Consider the following 23,579-nt stretch of genomic DNA (forward strand, 5'->3'; position numbering starts at 1 on the left):
GACATTTAAGCGAGGCACAAACTCATGCTTCCACCCCACCAAGGGTAAATCCTGGGGGAAATGAGATGGAAAAGTCCCATAACCAACCTCCTGGATACACTGAACTAATAGCACAGGAAGTAACAAAACAGATGAATGAGGCTCTAGAAAAATTCAAAGCAGAAATAATCTCCCAGATATCTGCAGAGATGGTGAGTAGAGTGAAAGATATGATTAGAGGATCTAGAACAGAAACAGATAAAAAAAATAGATGAGCTCAGAAACATGCTGGAAGCCATGAATACACAGCACAAGAAAGAAATGGAAACCATGATCGCCCACATAAGAAAGAAATGGAAACCATGAAACAGATTCAAACAGATATTCAGGAGATCAAAAACTCCATTGAAAGTATCCACAGCAGATTAAGGGAATCTGAAGATAGAATATCAGGTATAGAAGACAGGATCATGGTTAGAGACCATGAAAATAGAGATTTCTTAAAAATAGTAAGGGACCATGAGAAATCAATCCAACAACTGCTAGATGATGCAAAGAAGAATAACATAAGACTGATAGGAGTCCATGAAAAAACAGGAGAAAGCACAATTGACATAAAAAACCTGTGCACAGAAGTAATAGTGGAAAACTTCCCAGACAGAGGTAGAGAATTGGACATACAGATAAGTGAGGTATATAGAACTCCAACTAGCCATGACCAAAAATCTACATCTAGACATATGATAGTCAAGATCCCAGAAACCTAACAGAAGAACAAAATCCTACAAGCAGTTAGGGAAAAGAAACAAATCACCTACAAAGTAAAGCCCATCAGAATCATGGCAGACTTCTCAACACAAACCCTCAAATCAAGGAGAGCCTGGAGTGAAGTATTTCAAGCCCTAAAAGATAATAATTTCCAAACTAGACTGTTGTACAAAATTATCTTTCAAAATTGATGGGGAAATTAGATACTTCCACGACAAAGAACACCTGAGAAATTTCATGAACACCAAACCAGCACTCCAAGCAATTCTAAACAATATCCTAGAAAAAAGCAATGACGGTCACAACTCCATGAGGACCAACAGAGGGAAGCCACCAGGCAACATAAGACACTAAAGGGAAAGGGGGGAAAAAAGAAATAAAAGAGCCAACAAAAGTAAAACATCATGACAAGGATAAATCAATATCTATCAATTATAACCCTCAATGCTAATGCCCTCAATTCACCAATCAAAAGAAATAGACTGACAGAATGGATTAAAAAGGAAAATGCAACAATATGCTGTATACAAGAAACACACCTAACTCAAAAAGAAACTCATAGACTGAAAGTAAAAGGATGGCAAACAGTTCCTCACACCACAGGAACCCAGAAGAAAGCAGAGGTAGCAATCTTATTTTCAGACAAAGTAGATTTCAAACCAAAACTAATTAAGAGAGACAAAGATGGTCACTACATCATTGTGAAGGGAACAATCCAAGAGGAAGAGATGACAATCCTAAATATATATGCACCAAATATGAATGCCCCCAACTATACAAAACAAATATTAATAGACATGAAAAACCAAATACACACTAACACAGTTGTAGTGGGGGACCTCAATACCCTACTATCACAAATACACAGATCATCTAAACAAAAAGTTAACAAGGAAATTCTAGAACTGAACCAAGCTATTGAACCAAAGGACTTAATAGATGTTTACAGTGTTCCACCCCACAAAATCGGAATATACACTCTTTTCGGCTGCACACGGGTCATTCTCCAGAATAGAACACATGCTAGTTCATAGGACAAATCTAAGTAAATGAAAAGAATTGAAGTTACCCCCTGTATATTATCAGACTGCAGTGCAATAAAATTGGAGATCAATAACATAAGAAACCACAAAACCCCAATAAGCACATTGAAACTGAATAACACCCTCTTGAACAACCAATGGGTCACAGAAATAATTAAAGAAGAAATTAAACAGTTTCTACAAGTAAATGAAAATGCCAGTACAACATACAGGAATCTATGGGACACAATGAAAGCAGTTTTAAGTGGGAAATTCATAGCAGTGAATGCCCATATTAGGAAAAGAGAGAAAACTCAGATAAATAACCTAATGCAGAACCTCAAGCTCCTAGAAAAACAAGAGCATAATGAATCCAAAGCTCGTACAGGAGAGGAAATTATAAAGATTAGGGCAGAAATCAATGCAATGGAGACTAAGAGAACAGTACAAAAAAATCAATGAATCAAAGAGTTGGTTTTTTGAAAGAATAAATAAAATTGATAAACCTTTAGTGAACCTTATCAAAAAAAGGAAAGAAAAGGCTCAAATCAATGCAATTAAGAATGAAAAAGGGGAAGCCACAACAGATCCAACAGAAGTCCAGAGGATCATCAGTACCTACTTTGAGAACCTCTACTCCAATAAAATGGAAAACACAGAAGAAATGGTCAGACTCCTAGATACATACGAATTGCCAAAGTTAAATGAAGAAGATATAGAAATTCTAAACACTCCAATTACAATGAGTGAAATTGAAAATGTAATAAAATGTTTACCCACAAAGAAAAGCCCAGGTCCAGATGGCTTCACTGCTGAATTTTACAAGACATTTAAAGAAGAACTAACACCATTACTCTTTAAAATCATCAAGGAAATTGAAAGGGAAGCAATAATTTCAAATTCATTTCTGGAAGCAAGTGTTGCATGGATTCCAAAACCAGGGAAAGACCCAACCCAAAAGCAGAACTACAGGCCAATCTCCCTAATGAACATAGATGCAAAAATCCTCAAGAAGAAACTGGCAAACAGAATACAGAAGGTCAGCAAGAAGATCATACACCCTGACTAAGTCGGATTTATCCCAGGGATGCAAGGTTGGTTCAACATTCTTAAGTCAATAAATGTAATACACCATATTAACAGAGTCAAGGACAAAAACCACATGATCGTCTCAATAGATGCAGAAAAAGCATTTGACAAAATCCAGCACCGATTCATGATAAAAACCTTACAGAAAATTGGAATAGAAGGTCTTTATCTCAACCTGACTAAGGCTATCTATGAAAAACCAACAGCCAACATCATACTAAATGGTCAAAAACTAAAAACTGTCCTGCTAAAATCAGGAACAAGACAAGGATGCCCACTATTACCACTCCTGTTCAATATAGTTCTGGAAACATTAGCCACAGCAATTAGAAAAGAGAAAGAAATAAAAGGAATAAACATAGGACAAGAAGAAGTTAAACTGTCATTATTGGCTGACGATATGATACTTTACATAGAAGACCCAAAAAACTCTGCCAGAAGACATCTAGACTTAATTGACAGATTCAGTAGAGTAGCCGGATACAAGGATACACTCAAAAAACAATAGCCTTCTTGTACACAAATAACAGACTCACTGAGAGAGAAATTAGGGAAACAATTTCTTTTACAATAGCATCTAAAAAAATGAAATATCTAGTAATCAATCTACCAAAGGAAGCAAAAGACCTCTACACTGAAAACTACTGGAATCTGAAAAAAGAGATCGAAGAGGATACAAGAAAATGGAAAGACATCCCTTGCTCCTGGGTAGGAAGAACCAATATAGTGAAAATGGTCATACTTCCAAAACTACTATATAGATTCAATGCAGTGCCAATTGAAATTCCAAGAATATACTTTACAGAACTAGAGAAAACAATCCAGAACTTCATTTGGAACCAGAAGTGACCTAGAATACCTAAAGCAATTCTAAGCAACAGAGACATGGCTGGGGGTATCACAATCCCCAACTTGAAACTATACTACAAAGCTACTGTGATAAAATCAGCATGGTACTGGCAAAGGAACAGACCTGAGGATCAGTGGAATAGATTAGAAGATGCAGAAACAACTCCAGACATGCTCAACCACCTCATCTTTGACAAAGGAGCCAACCACCATCATTGGAGGAAAGATAGCCTATTTAATAAATGGTGTTGGAAAAACTGGATTTCAACCTGCCAAAGATTGAAACTAGACTGATACCTATCACCATGCACTAAACTAATATCGAAGTGGATTAAAGATCTAAATATTAAGACAGAAACACTAAACTTGCTGGAAGATAAGTTAGATAGAACTCTTGAAGACATTGGCATAGGAAAAGACTTCATGAACAAAACCTCAGTAGCATGGGAACTAGCAGAAATAATCGACAACTGGGATCTCATCTTATTAAAGCTTCTGCACTGCAAAAGAAACCACCAACAGAGCTAAGAGACAACCTACAATATGGGAAAAAAGTTTTAGCAGCTGTGCCTCAGACAAAGGACTACTATCTAGAATATATAAAGAATTGAAAAAAAATCAGACCCCCAAATTCAAAGACCCAGTTCAAACATGGGCATCTGAAATGAACAGAAATTTCTCAGACAAGGAAGTAAAAGTAGCACACAAATATATGAAAAAATGTTCAACATCACTGGTCATTCAAGAGATGCAGATGAAAACAACACTGAGATTCCACCTCACCCCAGAAAGAATGGCTGCTATCAAGAAATCAACAAATAACAAATGCTGGCGGGGTTGTGGGGAGCAAGGAACCCTTCTCCATTGCTGGTGGGAGTGCAGACTGGTGCAACCACTGTGGAAGTCAGTATGGAGATACCTCAAAGAACTAGGACTAGAGGTCCCATTTGACCCAGGTATTCCCCTGCTGGGTATCTTCCCAAAAGAATTAAAAGAATCATACCACAGTGACATATATGCACCCATGTACATCGCGGCACAATTTGTAATAGCTAAAGCTTGGAAGCAGCCCAAATGCCCATCAAGTGGAAACTGGATAAAGAAGATGTCGGGGTTTTTTATAAAATGGAGCACTACTCAGCCGTAAAGAATGAAAAAGTACAGTCATTTATAGCTAAATGGATGCATATTGAGGCCATACTCTTAAGTGAAATAAACAGGACACACATGTGTAAATACCAAATAGTTTCACTAGTATGAGAAACTGATAGTGTAAACAAGAGTTAAAATGATTAAAATGAATAATTGATAATTTGAAATAGGAAAAAAGGTCCAAAGACGAAGGAGTGAGGGGAGTGGAAGGGGAAAGGAAAATAGAGAAAGGAAAGACTATGATGAAAGAAAAAAAAATGGAAATGAAATCTATGTAAATAGGGAAGGGTGGAGGGGGTGAAGGGTGCACAGGTAATGGGGAAAAAAATAAGAACCAAGATATATCATGTACAGGTACAAACACCCAATGATAAATGTAAACAAATTGTGTACCTAAAGTGTACCAATAAAATTTTCAAAAATTAAAAAAAATAAGTAAATAAAACAAAACAGCAAGCCACACCATGCCCAGATTTCTGATCTACAGAAACTTTGAATTGTATTTTTAAAAATGATAATTTCTAAGATTATGATAATTTGTTACGGCGGGAATATAAAACTGGCATGGATACTTTTAAGTTTGCCGTGAATGAGACAAAAAAGCAAAGAGTGAACATTGTCTCCTAAATCTAAAGAGGAAATAACAAAACACAAGTGATCTCCTCTGATTTTCAAACTTATTAATTTACAAATTAATGGAAGTAGGATGTGAGCAGACTAGACATTCTGACAAATCCCTTCTAGATTTAAATTTTCAATGATGCAATTATACTCAATCTGAAAGCATGTGAGATAGAAATAGCTTTATGGTGTTTTTAGGTTATGGAATCAGAATTTCACAGTAAATGAAATCTTTGTCTAAATTATCCACAGATCAAATTTTTCAATTCTTACAGCAACTCCATTTGTTCATACATTCACTCTTTTATTCATTCGATGAATAGATACTGTCACCATGATGTGCCAGGCTCTGTGGGTGTTTACTCCCCAACCTGATAGTATAGCCTTTAAACCATAGACTGTTATGTTGAAAGAGTCACCAAAGGTAAAATCCCTGTCATAAGTATTTCTTGATATGAACACATAATATTCTGTTTCCCTCCCTGTATACGTCAAGAATCACACACTGAAATGCTTTTAGGGCCCAAGAAGATAATGTAAATGACTGAAGGGTGCACACTTAAGGGAAAAACTGGGCAGAAAAGAAAAAATATCTCATCAAAAGAAATGATCACTTGTACAGCCAAATGTTGCCATGCAGAATTTTGAGCCTATAGTTGACCAAAAAGCAAAACATGGCTTGGTCAACATTGTGTACTCTGTCAGCATGTATTTTTTGTCTTTGTGTAACAGCCATTCTACCTGGTATGAGATGATACCTCATGTGGTTTTGATTTATTTCTTTGGCAACTAATGATGTTGAGCAATTTCTCATAAATTTGTTGACTACTTGTATTTATTCTTTTGAGAATTATCTATTCATATTCCTTACCCATTTGTTAATTGAGTTATTTGTCCTTTCCTAGTTGTGCTTTAAAAGTTTCTTATTTATCCTAGATATTAATCTTTTGTCAGATGACTAGTTTGCAAAAAAATCTTTCACACTCTGTAGGCTGTTTCTTTACTCTGTTGATTTGCTTCTTTGCTTTGCAGAAGTTTCTTAGTTTGATATAATCTTAGTTTTCTATTTTTACCCTTGTTTCCTGTATTTTATGTGTCCAATCTGAAAAAAATCATTGCTTCTATCAATGTCTTGAACTGTGTACCCTGTTTTCTTCTAGTAATTTCAAATTTTTCAAGTCTTACATTTAGGTCTTTGATCCATTTGCAATACATTTTTGTAGAGGGTGAGAGATTGGAGACAAGATTCAATTTTCTATGTATGGATATCCAATTTTCCCAGCAACTTTTATTAAACAGGTTGTCCTTTATCCAATGTATATTTTTGGCCCTTTTATATAGAATAAGTTGATTGTAAATGCATGAGGTTATTTCTGGGAACTATTCTGTTCCATTGGTCTATAGATCTGCTTTTATGGAAATACTCTGCTATTTTAATTATTATGATTTTGTAGTATATTTTGAAGTCAGATAACATTGATGACCCCAGCCCTGTTCTTTCCTAAGATTGCTTTGGCTATTCTGGGTCTCTTGATCCATATAAAATTTAGGAATTTTTCTATTTCTGTGAAAAATGCTATTGGGATTTTGATAGGAAAGGCATTGAATATGTTGGTTGTTTTGGATAATATGAACATTTTAGCAATATTCATACCTACACTCTATAAATATGAGAGGTCTTTCCATCCTTTCATGTCTTCTTCAATGTATTTCTTCATTGATTTATAATGTTCATTATAGAGGTTTTTCCTTTCCTCAATTAAGTTTATTTCTCAGTATTTTTTGTGGGTATTGTGAAAAGGATTGCTTTTCTGGTTTCTTTCTTAGCAAATTTATTATTAGTTAAAAGCTACTAAATTTTGTATGTTGGTTTTCTATGCTGTTACTTTACTGAATTAATTTACCAATTCTAACAGTCTTTTGGTAGAGTCTAGGTTTTTTGATATATAGAATCTTATCATCCTCAAACAGGAAAAATTTGACTTCTGCTCTTCCTACTTGTGTGTCTTTTATTTCTTTTGTGTAATTGTTCTGGCTAAGTGACCTATTACTATATTAAGTAAGAGTTCTGAGAGTAGATGTTATTTACTTTTCTTAGATATTAAAGGAAAAGCTTTCATCTTTCCTCCATTCAGCATGATGCTGGCTGTGTGTCATATTAGCATTTATTGTGTAGGGGAAGATGTGGTGAAAAGAAAACTCATACACGGTTTGCAGGAATATAAATTCATTCAGCCTCTATGGAGAAAAGTATAAAGTTTCTCAGAAAACTGAAACCACATTTGCCGTATTATCCAATAATCTCACTTCTGCTTATATATATCCAAAGGAAATGATACCAACATATAAAAAAAGACTACTGCATTCCTGTATTTATTCCTGCAGTATTTATGGTAGGTAAATATAGCATCACTCTAAATGCCCATCAGTGAATTAATATATGTAGAAAATGTGATATATATATGTGAGGGAATATTATATTGCCATAAATAAATGCTATAATTTGACTCAAAATGAGTGGACATGGTGGGCATTATCTTAAGTGTAATAAATCAGACAATGACAAATACTACATGTTCTCTCTCATAAATAGATACTAAAGAAAAAGTCAGTCTACATGTGGAATACTGATTACTAGAGGTTGAGAAGGACAGTGGGAGGGGATGAAGACAGAGTAAGTTTGGACAGCAGATACAAAAACAAAAGTTATATTAAAGTATTCTACAGTACAGTGGAGTAAGTACTATTCACAACAACCTATATTTTATTAATAATTAGAAGGGAGGAGCTTAAAATTTCCAAAAAAAAGGGGTGATAAGGACACTGAAACACTAATTTCCTGATTTAATAAGTACATACTGTGTACATGAATTGAAATATAATGTACCTCATGAACATGCACAATTATTACCTGTTAATCAAATGTTTAAAATGGTTTAAGGAGATGAAAATGTTAACTACCCCAATTTGATCATTGCACACTGTATGCATACACCTAATTATCACACTGTACCTCATAAATTTTGACATTCAAATTATTAATTAATTTTAAAAAAGAATGTGGGTTCTGAGCTGGATTCTCTGAATTTGAATGCTATCTCTGTCACTTACTAAATGCGTGACCTGATATTATCCACTTCCTCTTTGTTTTAGTTTCCTCAATTCTAAAATAATAGTAATGATAGTATATTCCACATAGAACTTGTATGATGTTTAAATGAGATAGCTTGTGTTAGAAGGCTTAGAAAAGTAGCATAATAAATGTCCAGTATATTATTCCACAATTTTTGAGAGAAGCCAGAAATCCATATTTTATCAAGAAACTATCCATTTAAAAATGTTTACAAGTAACAATTTTTATCAAATTGTGCAAGCTTAGATACATGTCACATCTATCCCCCCAAGATTTCATTTTGTGTGTGAGGGCCCTTAGGTACATGTCACATTTACCCCCCTGCCCCCCGAAGATTTCATTTTGCATGTGAGGGCCCTTAGATACATGTCATATTTACACCTCCCCCCCCAAGATTTCATTTTGCATGTGAGGGCTCTTAGCTCTCTCTATTTAATCTGGATAGTTATCCTAGGATTTTTAAAAATTTTATTTTATTAATACATGTTTGCAGTACATGATTGCATTCATCGTGGAAAGTTGGAACATTATACAACACATGTTTTTCATCTCTTTTTCCCTCTTCGTATTCCAGGTTATCCTAGGATCTGGGGCCACTGTGAGCTGAATATTTTTCAGTCTCTTTCCCACCATATCTTTTCTCTTTCCAACAGCACATTTTTCTTTCCACCAACAGCCTCCTATACAATCCCCTTTGAATTTTATATCTCACATGTCCATATCTTACAGTCAGTTCCTTATGTATACATACATAGAATCAAGATACTACATATGCATAACCATCAAGACTTTGGTAGAGGCAATGATTTCTGATCAGACCCCAAAACAAAGGGTTACTAATGTACTAATTTCAACTGGAAAACTCAAAACCATACTTGTTTGTTTCATTGATCTCTGCCTGAACAGCATTGTAAGAGACTATATGTTTTATTTCCACTGAACCCCACCTCAAGAAATAGAAAATTAGAGCTATTTGATTTACCTTTTAGAATTAAATTGTAGGATCAGCACATCATTAATCAAAGAAAATAGATGCAAAATCATGTCAGGAGACAAAATGACCCTCAAGCCCCTAAGCCATAAGTGCACTGTGACCTGATTGACTATATTAGCATTTTTTAAAACAATGAGCCACACAAGCATGGGGAATAGTGCATCTTTGAAGTAAACATTGATGATAGCCAATGAATAACAATAGCTTAGCTATTCAACTTCTAGCATTTTTAATTCTACAAGCAAGCTCATCTCTTTTGAAAGATAGATGTACAGAGCTAACATGGATTTATTTCGTTATGCTTTTAGTTTATGATCTTATGAACCATAGTTTACTTAACAATTATCTTAATACATCCCACCAAATATCCTTCTGATGATTTTACTTCTGTTGGCTCTACTTAATGATGTGGTGGGCTTATAATTTACATTCAGTAGGCAATCAAATAGCTATAATATTCTAGTTCTAATTTTGATTTGGCTTTCCATTTAGCTTTTTTGGGGGAAATGTACAGAATGCACAAACATGACTACTTCTAGTAGGTATTACTTTTTCATTTATATGAGTTAGTTTTTCAGAGCCTAAATATTCTGAATACTGGCAAGAATAAGCATGTAGAATTACAAATCAGAAACTATCGCCAGCATCCAACCCCTGATTCCGCAAATATTTTTATGTACTCCCTAAAAGAATTTTAAGCAACTACATACTTCCTGTTAGCTATTTAAATTTACATCTAAAGCTTGTCATCTTACAGTTATTAAATTGCAAGAGTTACAATTGCAATTATGAGGTTTTTGTGAGGATATTATGAATAATAACATTTTCAAATAAACTGTTGTCATTCTAAATATATGTAACAAGCTGCAAGTATCATAGCAATTTGAGATACACCTCGTTTTCCTTTAAAACACATCAACAGACTTTAACAATTAGACAATTTATACTGTTCATTTTTTTCTTTGGTATATATTATTTCTTTATTCTCTAGAATTTTTGTATTTTGTTTAAAATTTTTATATTTTTTATTTTAAGAAGCCTTTCTCTAATTACTCTAGTTTTACTTGTACATTATAAAATTATACAAATTAAAAAATCAAAGAGTTAAAATTGTTCTATATAATCATTACAATTGCTATTTGTGTACAATTGATCAAAAACATAACTATATTACCAACATTGATAACTATTAAATTTTTAAAAAATTCATTTAGAAATGTATTTGGAGGCTTTTTCCTATTAATTTATTCATTGTTCTCAAATATTTTCCTTTCTTATTGTAATAAACAATGAAAATCTTTTGTAAAGACATTGCTGTAGGTATTTCCTTCCATCTTTCAGTTCCTTTAAGAAATATACCAAAAATCACATAATGATCAAGATTCATAAATTATTTTAATGGCCTATCAGTTGACAACTCAATTAGGTCCTTCTGTTTTGTCCAAGGCAAATAATTGGAAATCCTAGACTTGCAAAAGGGTTTATTACCTAGTCATTAGTCATTCAATTGCCCAAAATGGATACCAATGTATATTTTAAATTATCTCTTGGTTTGTTACCCCAAGGTTTTTACACCTAAAGGCAATGAGGAATATACCATAGTAAAATCCTCTATGTATGAAAAATGTATAGCTTTTTTTTGTGAAGCAAGGAAAAGTCTTTTCTAAATGGGAATACATTGACTCCCAGGGTATTTTCTGGTAGTCCAGTTTTAGGAAAAAAGGTAAGTGGAAGTCGAGTATCTAGAAACTGATTCATTTTTAAAGTATCTTATCCTCCCCACAGTTTGAAAGACTTTGTGTAAACAAACTCAGGCTTGAAGACTACTGCCTTAGATAATACTGCTACACTTCTACATGTACTCAACACCAGAGTTCGAACTTTCTTAATCCTAATATCTCTGTTTTACCCTCTACCATCTACAATCCACAAAACTTTTACCATAAACATTGCATTCCTTAGATTTGTACCTGGGTATTTTCAATAGACAAGTCCAACTGCAACATTATAATTTACTGACATGTATCATATGCAGATGCCAAATCAAAAACATGAGGCCAAGTAAAAATAAATATCAGCCTTCTTATCTACCTCATATGTACAATTGCCTTCTAAAAGTAATCACCTTAAAGAGATTTGCTTTACAATTCAACTCTCTTAATTTATTTTTGCCTTCTTTTGAGAATTTCCAAATGCCTTCTTTTTATGGCTTTCTCTATTGACCCTAGCAAGAGAATCTATATGAAATGCATGTAGAGGAATCACCTTCTCCAAATGTTGCCAAGTATATTTCTGTTGGTATTCTGTTTGAAACTTGGAATAAGGATTCTCATACAATTTTTCTGTAGTGACGCTTTCCCACTTAAGTATATCTAATATTAATGTATAACCATGCTGTAAGTTAACAGTTTCATAGGGTTGTCCCAGAAACTGAACATCTGCTTTCAGTAATTATTTGCATCAGTTACAGAACATTGTTTTTCATGATGCTGGTGATTATACCCTGGGACTTGTGCATGCTAGGCAAGAACTCTACCACTGAGCTATACTCTCAACTCCAGAGATTCTTTTATGGCTACAAAATCTCCTATGATCATAATTTCATCATTAAAGATATTAGGCCTTGATGACCTCTACAATGATAGCCTCAACCTTCTGATACTTCTCTTTTGTCAAACATTTGTACTTTATTGGTCAGAATTAAATTGAAGATACCTGTTTCTCTACTCATTTTTATCTTGTCATAAAATGCCTGCTCTCCTGATTTTCTTTTCCATACCTAGTCCTCCAAGTTATTTACTTTTGATCATATCTGAACATTTTCCCTCTTACCTTTTATTTTCATTTCAATTATCTAATGATTTTATAAATCTTGAAATTTAGTTCTAAATTATTTTGAAAGTCACTCATTAAATAACACTTATGCCATAATTTATAATATAAAATTCTATTCTAGATAGCACAGTGAAGTAAACTTTCTTTCTCATCTCTTATTTTTTCCAAGTCCCAGTTTTCAGCTGGAAGTCCTTCAAAGTCATATAACTCTGGTGAAAGAAGGCATGGAAAGCCATCCGAAGGAAAAGTATTAGCTGCTATCATCATCATCATCATCATCATCATCATCATCATCATCATCATCATCATCATCACACAGAGTGTTTGCTCCAATACAGACATATTCATGCTCCAGTTAGAATGAATATTCCATCCTCAAAGAAAGTATCCCAGTTATGTGCTTGGCCTTTCCAAATCACCCCAGTGCTTCAGGAAATAGTGTGAAAAAATGGAAAGATTAAGCTCCTCCTAAAAGGCCCAACAATTCCAATGATTAGGGCCAATTAAATAGGAAAATAAGTGAAGTGGACCTGGTAGAGACTAACAAATCAGAATACACGTCTTATCTAAAGGATGCAGCCACTATTCAGTTCCAGTCAAATTATTACTCCCCAAGGATATGAGCCCAGTGTAGCCAGATGATCTGGAAATGAAAAAGAAACTTAAAAATCTGGATTTGCATGGGAGATTTGCCATGTTTTAGGAGTTGGTATGAAAAAGGCAACCCATAAGTTGCCAGTTTGTAACTTATATCATAGAGGTTAAAGTGAGCATATAACTCTAGAATTTCTGGGATTCAAGAAAGACTGACTTGTAGATCTTTTTTTAAAAACTAAATGAAAGGACAAAATTATTGTATTATAGGGAGTGTGAAGTTTTTTTAAAAAAGAAAAATATATAATTTGAAGGTTTATCTCCAGAACAGAACACATATGTGCCAAGTAGTCTATAGCTGAGCTTAACGTTCATCATTTTTTGTTTTGATATTTTTGACTTTTTATTCATAATGTAATTTACCAAAAGTAAATATATTTAATTTGCTTTGTTTTCAGAGAGGAGTGTATGTGATAGTGATTATTGTCTCTCTCATGTACTTAACTGATTATAAACATCCAGTCTTAGGCACTTTCTCATTGTTGGGCCACAATACTTAACACCCACAATTTAAAGGACAAGCAGTTTATTTTGGCTCATGTTTCAGAAGTTTCAGTCCATGTTTAGCAGACTTAAACACAAAAATAGCCCAGGGAAAGATATGATCAAAGGAAAGCTGCTCAAATTATGGTGGCCAACAAGCAGAGAGAAAAGGGAGGATCCTGGGAGGGAAATACAACCTTCAAGATCATGCCCCCAGTGACCTGCTTCTTCAGACCAGACCTCACCTCCTAAGAGCATAGCACCCTTATATTCCAGCCTTCTTCCAAAATCCCTGCCTATGAATATAGGAGGCTCTCAGGGACATCCAGATATAAACCATGACATGCCACAACCTGGAAAGATACGCATATTAGTCTCATTTTGCTGATGAAGAAACCGAGACTCAGAGAAATGAATGGACTAAATATATGCAGCCATAAAAGACCAAGCTGGAATTGTAGTCCTAGTCTGTTTGGGTCAAATCTATGTTCATGTCACTATATTATGATACTGTTCTTCTAGCTCTGACTGTACTATTTGTTTCTGTGTGAATCAACAGGAGTGAGGAATAATCATGGGATTTCCCTTAGGTTCTTATAGCTAATGCTGAAGGAGGAGAGCACAACATTTAATTAATGCAATCACCTCAAGACCTCAGCAATAGAAATTACTTTCTCACTGTAAATTCTTGAAAGTGGAATTGCTCAGTAAAAATTGTCTGCATGTTTTAACAAACTTTTAGGATTTATTAGCAAATTGAAAAATTATACCTCCAAAAACATAATTTCTACCACAACCTGTTAATAATAATAATAATAATAATAATAATAATAATAAATGTTCATTTATTGGTCAGGCATTCTGGACTATGTCAAACTGGATATTATATTGATGTTTTTAATTTTGTAGACAAAACATATTTCTGTTATATATTTTTTATTTAAAGAAGGTAAAGTATCCTTTCCTTGGTTTCTTCTTTCCTTCTTTTCCTCCTTCTCTCCCTTCCTTCCTTCCTTCCTGTTTTCCTTCTTTCCTTCTTTTCTTCTCAAATGTTTCTTTTTTCATTTTGTAAGATAGTAGTTAATATCTACTTTCTCCTTGGAATATTGATTTGCTTTACATTGATTTGTGAGAAGTATGTATATGGCATGAGAGACCTCATGTGTTACATATGTTGTCATTTATTTTTAAGTTGCCTCTAACTTTAATTTTATTGTATTTTTCACATATAGAAGTTCAATTATTTTATGGTACTTGGGGGATTGAATCCAGGATAAAATTCTTAAATTTTAATTTAATGAAATCTATCACTATTTCCATTTATAGATTTTCTTTGTTATTTTGGAAATTGCGTAATCTTAATGAGATTATGTAACAATTTGCTTTAATTTTTTTGCAAATTTTATGATTTAATTTTGCTTCTAAAATTTATTTTGATATTTCACATGAAAATTAATTGATGGCATTTTTCTATTTTTTTCAACATTGCTAATAGTTTATTATTTTTCATATATCATTGTCATCTTCAATGAAATTTAGTTAAGAGAAAGATAAAAACAGAAGGTCAATTTCTACCTTGAACAGTAAAGTTGATTAATTTTTCATTCATTTTCTTACATGTCTTACATGACCAGTTAAGGTTTTCTACTTCCTCTAATTAAAATTTGGCATGTATATTCTCCAAGAAAAGTATCAGCCATTAATTTTTCTTTATTATTAGCCCAGATTGGCACCAATTATTTCCTAATAATTTTCAAAAGTACCCCTTTCATCGATGATTAAATGTACTCGCACAATATTTGTTTTTATGCATTTGTCTTGTTGCTCTTTCCTTGAGTTTCAGTTCATTAATGCTGTGCTTCTCACTATGCATGTCAGTTCAATTACTAGAATGTTAATATATTTCTTTATAAATAATTTAAGATACAATTTTACATTGTGTTTTGAATAAAATGCAAAATAAAAGTGACATGACATATAAGATAAAGGAATAGAACTCAAATACATTTGCTTATATAAACTCCAGGAAAGGGCAAAGAGTGAATGTGCTTTTGTTCTTCTCTTGTGTACTTTGGTGAGGGGATTGGAAACTAAGAAAACCACTGAACTTATAATGGTTTATCTATTTGGATTATTTCTTACAAAAATATCTTAGGTTTGTTTAACAAATTTTACTTTTCTTATTTGTTCATTAGTATTTACCTTAATTATTTTGTATCTAGCGCCTCATTTCACTGCTTTTATTTTTTGTGTTTTCTTCATGATTTGAGTGTGTAGTTCATTTATTTTCACTCTTTATTCTTTAATATCTAATTCTTTGAATGTATAAATTTCATTCTCAGTTCATCCACATAATATCCCATAAATCAAATATTATTATACTTGATCTTGATAAGAATGCAGATTCTTGTGCACCACTTATTTCTAGGTTTTGGATGGGGCTTAGGAATCTGTATTCTTAGTAAGTAACTAAGACGACATGTAGGAAAATCCTACAGTAATTATTCATATATATTTTCTCATTATTTTTGTAAATTCATTGTAATAAGAACTTTGTTTGCACTTTGTCTCAAAAGTTGTTTTTTTTTTTTTTTGGTACCCGGGATCGAACTCGGGTCCATGTGCTTGTGGAGCAGGCGGGGAAACCACTGAGCTAAATCCCCGGCTCTCAAAAGTTGTTTTAATTTTTAAGTAGTTGGGTTTTTCCTTCACTTTCATTATTAATATCTACTTTTATTCTATTGAAATTAAGGTTGATCTGTGATGTTTTCTTAATTTATTCTTAATTTTTTGAAAATAAGCACAAAAAGTCAACAACATACACACAAACAAAAAAAGTCAACAATATTATAACAAATATGAGTAGGAATTCCCACCACCTAGAATTAACTTACTGATATTTTGGCATTTTTTTCAATTTTAAAGATAAAAGTATCTTTTTACAGATTTATCTCAAATTGTATCCTATTTCTGCTTTCTCATGGGTACAAATTTGATATAAATTATTCTATCATTTTAGTATTTTCTTTTTCTTTCCTTTCTTCCCTCCTTTCCTCCCTCTCTCCCTCTCTCCCTTCATTCCTTCCATCCTTTCTTTTTCTTTCTTTCTTCTTTCTTTTTTCTTTCTTTGTGCTAGGAATACGAACACAGAGCCTCACACATTGTAGGCAAGTGCTCTACTACCTAGCTACAAGCCCAGCCTCTCTAGTAGATTTCTAATAGAATATTTCACGTACATATGAATGCACTCATAAATACCACAGAATGCTGTTTGGCATGTGCTAATTAGGTTTTTGCAACCTAAATATATTAATATGTTTAAAACAAGTTCAGGGCTGGGGATTTAGCTCAGTGATTCTGCCACCTGCCTTGCAAGCTCAAGGTCCAGAGATTGATCTCCGGTACCAAAAAAAAAAAAAAAGTTCAATTTTTGCCTCTGTAGTATATTAATCATATTAATCATACTATATATAATCATATAATACTACTCTATTAATTGATGTATTAAGTGCGTGTATTTTTTCATCTTGAGATTTATTGAGGTGTTTATCATCTAATGATTTTGATATACTGTTAATAGTCCTTTTAAATTTTAGAGGGAAAAATGATTTTCTGTGTGGTCTAAATCAATGCTAGAAATATATACATAAATTTGAAATATTGCTTCTATTGCTCACATACTCTATATCAGTACTGCGACATCTTTCTCATTCTTAATCTGTAATGAAATAGGTAAACACATTAATGTGTGGCATTACTTTTGTGTGTTTGTCCATTTATACCTGTCCTCTCCTCCCAAAATACATTTCTAATTCGTAAAAATTATAAATGCAGTGCACATTTAAAAAATCATCAGAAAATTCACAATCTTAGAAAAATAGAAAATAAGAATTATTCATAATTTCAGCAGGCAGTGATAATCACTATCATCACACTACCGTATAGCTTTCCAGAATTTTTACACAAACACATAGACTACATATAGAAGTTGTTCAAAACTTAGTTTTAAAATTGTATTTTGATACTGAAAAGTACATGTCTATACATGTACTATATAAGTTTTTATTTATGCAGAAGTATATAAAGTCAAAATTGAAAATATTATATGAGTTTCCTGTAATTACAGTGTACTTCATGTATTCCTTTAAAGATAATTTATATCACATAAATTAACCACTTATTTTAAAACATAGTGTGTAGTATTTTATTGTATGGTAATATTCTAGCATGTTTGACATGTAAATACATGTTTAAATATTATTTTAAAATGTACAGTGTATGTACATTTTATAAACAAATTTTACATCCTTACCAGATGAGGTATTTCTAAATAAAGGTGGAAATATTTTAAATGTCATATCCCTGTGATTATAACAACTCACCTTTAACTAGCATGAGAGTGCATTTTCTCAGCTCCTTATCAACAAGGTTTATCATTATAGTTCTCTTTGTCAGTACGATTCGCGAAAAGTAGAATCTCATTGTTTTAACTTGAATTTCTTTGATTATACTTGAGTTTAATCATCCTTTATATATCTATTGGTCATTTGCACTTCTTCTTTAAAATGCATGGTCTTTCCTAGTCTTCTTCCCTTCCCTCTTTTGAGAAGGGAAATTACCTCTGTCCTTTTTGCTTTGTCAGAGTTCTTTATTATCATTTTTCGTCTTTTACATGGGATCAGCTATATTCAGGCGTTAGTCCTTTCAGTCCGCCTTGCAGATTGCTAACATATATTCCCCGTTTGTCTTTTATTGTCCTTTACAGAAGCTGATTCCCTTTCCCTTACTTCATTTCCTCCCACCCACCCTGCCTAGCCTCTTTACCCAGTCTTATCTTCTCTCATTTTCTAGTTTACTCCCTCCCCTTCTGTCTCTTTGTTTCTCTCTCCCCCCACCCCCTACCCTCACCCCTACCCCCTTGCAGAAGTTTTTAATTTTGACAGAGTCAAATCTATCAATCAGGGCCTGGCAACGCGTCAGCCGAGCAGGGCGGGGAGGCGAGCACGGAACTAGGGGAGGGGAAAGGGCGGGGAGGAGCGGGCAGAGCAAGAGTTGCTGGGAGTGCGCGCGGTCGGATCACTAAGCAGCGGCGGAGGAGGCCCAGAGCTCTGAGCGCGGAGACCTCGGCCCAAGGCCTACGCTGAACCTTCTCGTTACCGGAGGACCAGGGAACCGCAGTCTTCATCACAGAGGTACCGTGCTCCGCGTTTCTCGCCCAGCCCGACCCAGTCCCCTGCTGCAGCGCCTCCTTCCTTCCCTCGCTGTCTCTCGCTAGCCCGCGGCTTCCCTGCCCGCCTGCGTCACCGCGGCCGCCATGGCTGAGAACGGCGAGAGCAGCGGCCCCCCGCGCCCCTCCCGCAGCCCTGCTGCGGCCCAAGGTTCAGCTGCTGCCCCGGCTGAGCCCAAAATCATCAAAGTCACTGTGAAGACCCCCAAAGAGAAAGAGGAGTTCGCGGTGCCGGAGAACAGCTCCGTCCAGCAGTTTAAGGAAGCGATTTCCAAACGCTTCAAATCCCAAACCGATCAGCTAGTGCTGATTTTTGCCGGAAAGATCTTAAAAGATCAAGATACCTTGCTCCAGCATGGCATCCATGATGGACTGACTGTTCACCTTGTCATCAAAAGCCAGAACAGACCTCAGGGCCAGTCTACCACACAGCCTAGCAATGCCGCGGGAACTAATACTACCACGGCATCGACTCCCAGGAGTAACTCCACACCTATTTCCACAAATAGCAACCCCTTTGGGTTGGGAAGCCTGGGAGGACTTGCAGGCCTTAGCAGCCTGGGTTTGAGCTCTACCAATTTCTCTGAGCTTCAGAACCAGATGCAGCAGCAGCTCATGGCCAGCCCTGAGATGATGATCCAAATCATGGAAAATCCCTTTGTTCAGAGCATGCTTTCAAATCCTGATCTGATGAGGCAGCTCATTATGGCCAATCCACAAATGCAACAATTGATTCAGAGAAACCCAGAAATCAGTCACCTGCTTAACAACCCAGATATAATGAGGCAGACTCTTGAAATCGCCAGGAATCCAGCCATGATGCAAGAGATGATGAGAAATCAAGACCTGGCTCTCAGCAATCTCGAAAGCATCCCAGGTGGCTACAATGCTCTAAGGCGCATGTACACTGACATTCAAGAACCCATGCTGAATGCTGCACAAGAGCAGTTTGGGGGTAATCCATTTGCCTCAGTGGGGAGCAGTTCCTCCTCTGGGGAAGGTACTCAGCCTTCCCGCACAGAAAATCGGGATCCACTGCCCAATCCGTGGGCACCACCGCCAGCTACCCAGAGTTCTGCCACCACCAGCACAACCACAAGCAGTGGCAGTGGATCTGGCAGTAGCTCCAGTAATGCTACCGGGAACACTGTGGCTGCAGCTAATTATGTCGCTAGCATTTTCAGTACCCCAGGAATGCAGAGCCTGCTGCAACAGATAACTGAGAACCCCCAGCTGATTCAGAATATGCTGTCCGCACCCTACATGAGGAGCATGATGCAGTCTCTGAGCCAGAATCCAGATTTGGCTGCACAGATGATGCTGAGTAGCCCACTGTTCACTGCAAATCCTCAGCTGCAGGAGCAGATGCGTCCACAGCTCCCGGCTTTCTTGCAGCAGATGCAGAATCCAGACACCCTGTCAGCCATGTCAAACCCAAGAGCAATGCAGGCTTTAATGCAGATACAGCAGGGGCTACAGACACTAGCCACTGAAGCACCTGGCCTGATTCCAAGCTTCACTCCAGGTGTGGGTGTGGGGGTGCTGGGAACCGCCATCGGCCCTGTAGGCCCAGTCACTCCCATAGGCCCCATAGGCCCTATAGTCCCTTTTACCCCCATAGGCCCTATTGGGCCCATAGGACCCGCTGGCCCTGCAGGCCCCACTGGCTCTACTGGCTCTGGTGGCCCTACTGTACCCACTGTGTCCAGCTCTGCACCCAGTGAAACTATAAGTCCAACATCAGAATCTGGACCCAACCAGCAATTCATTCAGCAGATGGTGCAGGCTCTGGCTGGAGCAAATCCTCCACAGCTGCCTAACCCAGAAGTCAGATTTCAGCAGCAACTGGAACAGCTCAACGCCATGGGGTTCTTAAACCGAGAAGCAAACTTACAGGCCCTAATAGCAACAGGAGGTGACATCAATGCAGCCATTGAGAGGCTGCTAGGCTCCCAGCCTTCGTAATTACATTTCTGTACCTTGAAAAAAAAATGTATCTTATTTTTGATAATGGCTCTTAAATCTTTAAACACACACAAAATTGTTTTACTTTCATTTTAATTATTTTAAATCTGTCTAGTTATAAATCTAATAATGATGCATTTTAAATTGGAGTCCCTCCTTTCCTTTTCTACCTCTTCCTCCCCCTCCCTCCACTCTTCCACCTGCCCTCCCCCTTCCCCACCTGCATTTCCCCTCCCCCTTTTGTTTCTTTTTTCTTTCCTACCTTCGCATATTTTGGTTTCCTTCTCTGTTTTGAATAGTGGAAATCAATGCTGTTTCACTCAAAGGTGTTGCATGCAAACACTTCTCTTTATTCAGCATTTGTTGTGACTTTTGGATACAGGTATCAGCCTTCACAGTTGGGTGAACAAGTTTTGTGCTACAGATGTCCAGTTTCTTTGCATTTTAAACATTAGCCTATGATAGTAATTTAATGTAGAATGAAGATATTAAAAACTGAAGCAAATTATTTGAAGCTCTCTAATTTGTGGTACAATATTACTTATTGTGATTTTGGCATGTATTTTAACTAGCAAAATGCTGTAAGATTTGTACCATTCATTGATTGTTTTTGCTATATTTGTACACAGTACAGTAAGCACAATTGGAACTGTGCATCTAGAAGTATTGCAGTAGAATCTCTGAGCAGAATATGTATAACCAAAATAAGAAAGAATGCAAGAAATATTTCTGGAGCTAGGTATGTCTTCACAATTTTGTAGAATCTTACAGCATATTTGATAAATTACTCAGTGAAAATGTTGGCTAGGAAAGTTAAGTTAAAATATAGTAGAAATGTTTATCCTGGTATCTCTAAGTATACATTTAATTGTACAGAAATCTTACAGTGTAACATTGTGTCAAAATTTGCAGGTTGACTGTATATGACCTTAATCTTTGTGCAGCCTGAAGGATCAGTGTAGTAATGCCAAGAAAGTGCATTTTACCTAAGACTTCCTTTTCAGCTTCTCTCATAAAGAGACCCTAATATGCATTTTGATTTGTAATTGGAAATGTAACTTTTAATGAAAGTGTCATGTGATGTTTGCATTACTTTTAATTGCTATGTATAAAGAAAAGTGTATCTTTTGATTTTCTCAGTTATTTCTCTTGTGCACAGGGAAAAATGCATTGAAATGACTAAAAAAATAAAAAAATTTAAAATGAATAAATCCTTCCTTTTTTGCCTTCTAGTCCTAGGATCATGTTTAGATGGGTTATCATTACCCCAAGATTATATAAATCTTGTCCTGTTTTCCCTTTTATGGTTTTATTTTTTTAAATTTGCCCTATCTGAAATTATTTTGATATATAGATTTAGGTATTCTAACTTATTTTTCCCAAAGGATTAGGCAATTTTTAGCTGGTATTTTTCTCCTCCCTATATTTGAAATGTACATAATCATACTTTGTTCTGTGTTTGGATTCTCTTTAGTCCCACTGAATATTGTAGCCTCAGTACATCAGCCTGCTGTTGTTGAGTTAGAATATGGCTTCCTGTTAGAGTGAGTCCTATTGATGTTATTATATTTATTTTTGACTATTTTTTCCTAGTGATTCTAAAATGTTTATTTTACCATAAGAACATTACATTTAATAGGTTTCCCCAGAAGAATAAATTGGGAATTTGGCTGGATTGTTTTAAATTGATATAATGGTGAGTACTTCAGAATTGCTTTGCTTTCTAGAAACATGGTATGTTGCATTATTTTATACTCTTTAAGAGTATTTTATTTAGATCTTATATCATTTATGATTAATGTATTGCTAAGTAATAGACATACAAGAAACACATGATAATGGCATAGTGTGGGCCATTGTCATTTTTGCTATATAGAATTTATTTTCATAGATATATTAAATTAGCAATTTACCAAAATTTATTAATTCTGGATATATTTAATTGATTCTTTTGAATTTTTCCTGGTAAGCAATCATATCAATAAGTAATAATTATATATTCTTTTCAGAATTTATAGCAGTGCTAATAAAGGTAGCTGTGGCATTGTATTGTTTCTCATTTTAACCAGAGTATGTTTGCTGCAGACAGGAAAGTAAGTTTGCAAACTGCTGTATGCTCTAATCCCTCTTGGAATTAATCATGCAATAAATGTTGGCTAATATTTTTTTTTGTTTTTTTTTGGTACCGGGGATCAAACTCGGGTCCTTGTGCTTGCGCAGCAGGCAGCGAAACCACTGAGCTAAATCCCCGGCCCAATATCTTTTTTTTTTTTTGGTACCGGGGATTGAACTCGGGACCTTGCGCTTGCAAGGCAGGCAGTGGAACCACTGAGCTAAATCCCCAGCCGGCTAATATTTTTTTAAATGTGTAAGCCCTTTAAACATACCTAGTAACATTTGGCCTATTAGTTTTCCTCAGAACAACTTAGGAAATTATTTATTATTTTATTGCTATATCATGTTGTGTGTTTATGATGATCACAGTTGGTCATAATAAATTTTAAAATGTCAATGTGATGAGTGATTTTATACAGAAATAAATGCTAAAACTGAAGGTATAAAAATAGCAATAAGTGATTAGCCATAGGAGAAACTTGATATTGTCAGAGCCCAGACTCAAGACAATTTAGCAAAGTTCTTTCAAATATTCAAAGAACAGAAAGTTCCTTAAATTAGCTTTGCTAATATTTATGTTTTTAATATATTTTGTTTTCTCTCTGAAAAGATCTGTTATTAATTATTAAGTACACTATTCTGTTTTCTAGTTCATTGATTTTTTCAAATAACTTTATTTTTTCTTCGTTTTCA

At 35.1% G+C, this 23,579-nt stretch overlaps 1 protein-coding gene and 1 long non-coding RNA gene across 2 annotated transcripts in view; one reads left to right on the forward strand and one right to left on the reverse strand.

Moving 5' to 3' along the window:
• The window catches only part of LOC147828792 (uncharacterized), a 28,828-nt gene extending 10,341 nt beyond the window's left edge, over positions 1-18,487 (reverse strand). The window contains exon 1 of the long non-coding RNA XR_015450114.1: positions 17,962-18,487. This is a non-coding gene — a long non-coding RNA (uncharacterized LOC147828792). The remainder of the gene's footprint in view (positions 1-17,961) is intronic.
• Positions 18,488-18,535: 48 nt separating this feature from the next.
• Positions 18,536-22,003, forward strand: Ubqln2 (ubiquilin 2). The gene has a single exon (XM_004873568.4). It carries the CDS (start codon positions 18,894-18,896, stop codon positions 20,769-20,771), a length of 1,878 nt encoding a protein of 625 aa, XP_004873625.1. The 5' UTR covers positions 18,536-18,893; the 3' UTR covers positions 20,772-22,003.
• Positions 22,004-23,579: the final 1,576 nt, after the last annotated feature.

Source organism: Heterocephalus glaber, unplaced genomic scaffold, assembly GCF_053883595.1.
Source record: "Heterocephalus glaber isolate CG9 unplaced genomic scaffold, H.glaber_assembly_v1.0 deba00000936, whole genome shotgun sequence".
Taxonomy (NCBI): Eukaryota; Metazoa; Chordata; class Mammalia; order Rodentia; family Bathyergidae; genus Heterocephalus; species Heterocephalus glaber.

What these genes read in the sequence shown, in the direction of transcription:
- Ubqln2 (XM_004873568.4), top strand. Translation starts at nt 18,894, where the DNA reads ATGGCTGAGAACGGCGAGAGCAGCGGCCCCCCGCGCCCCTCCCGCAGC.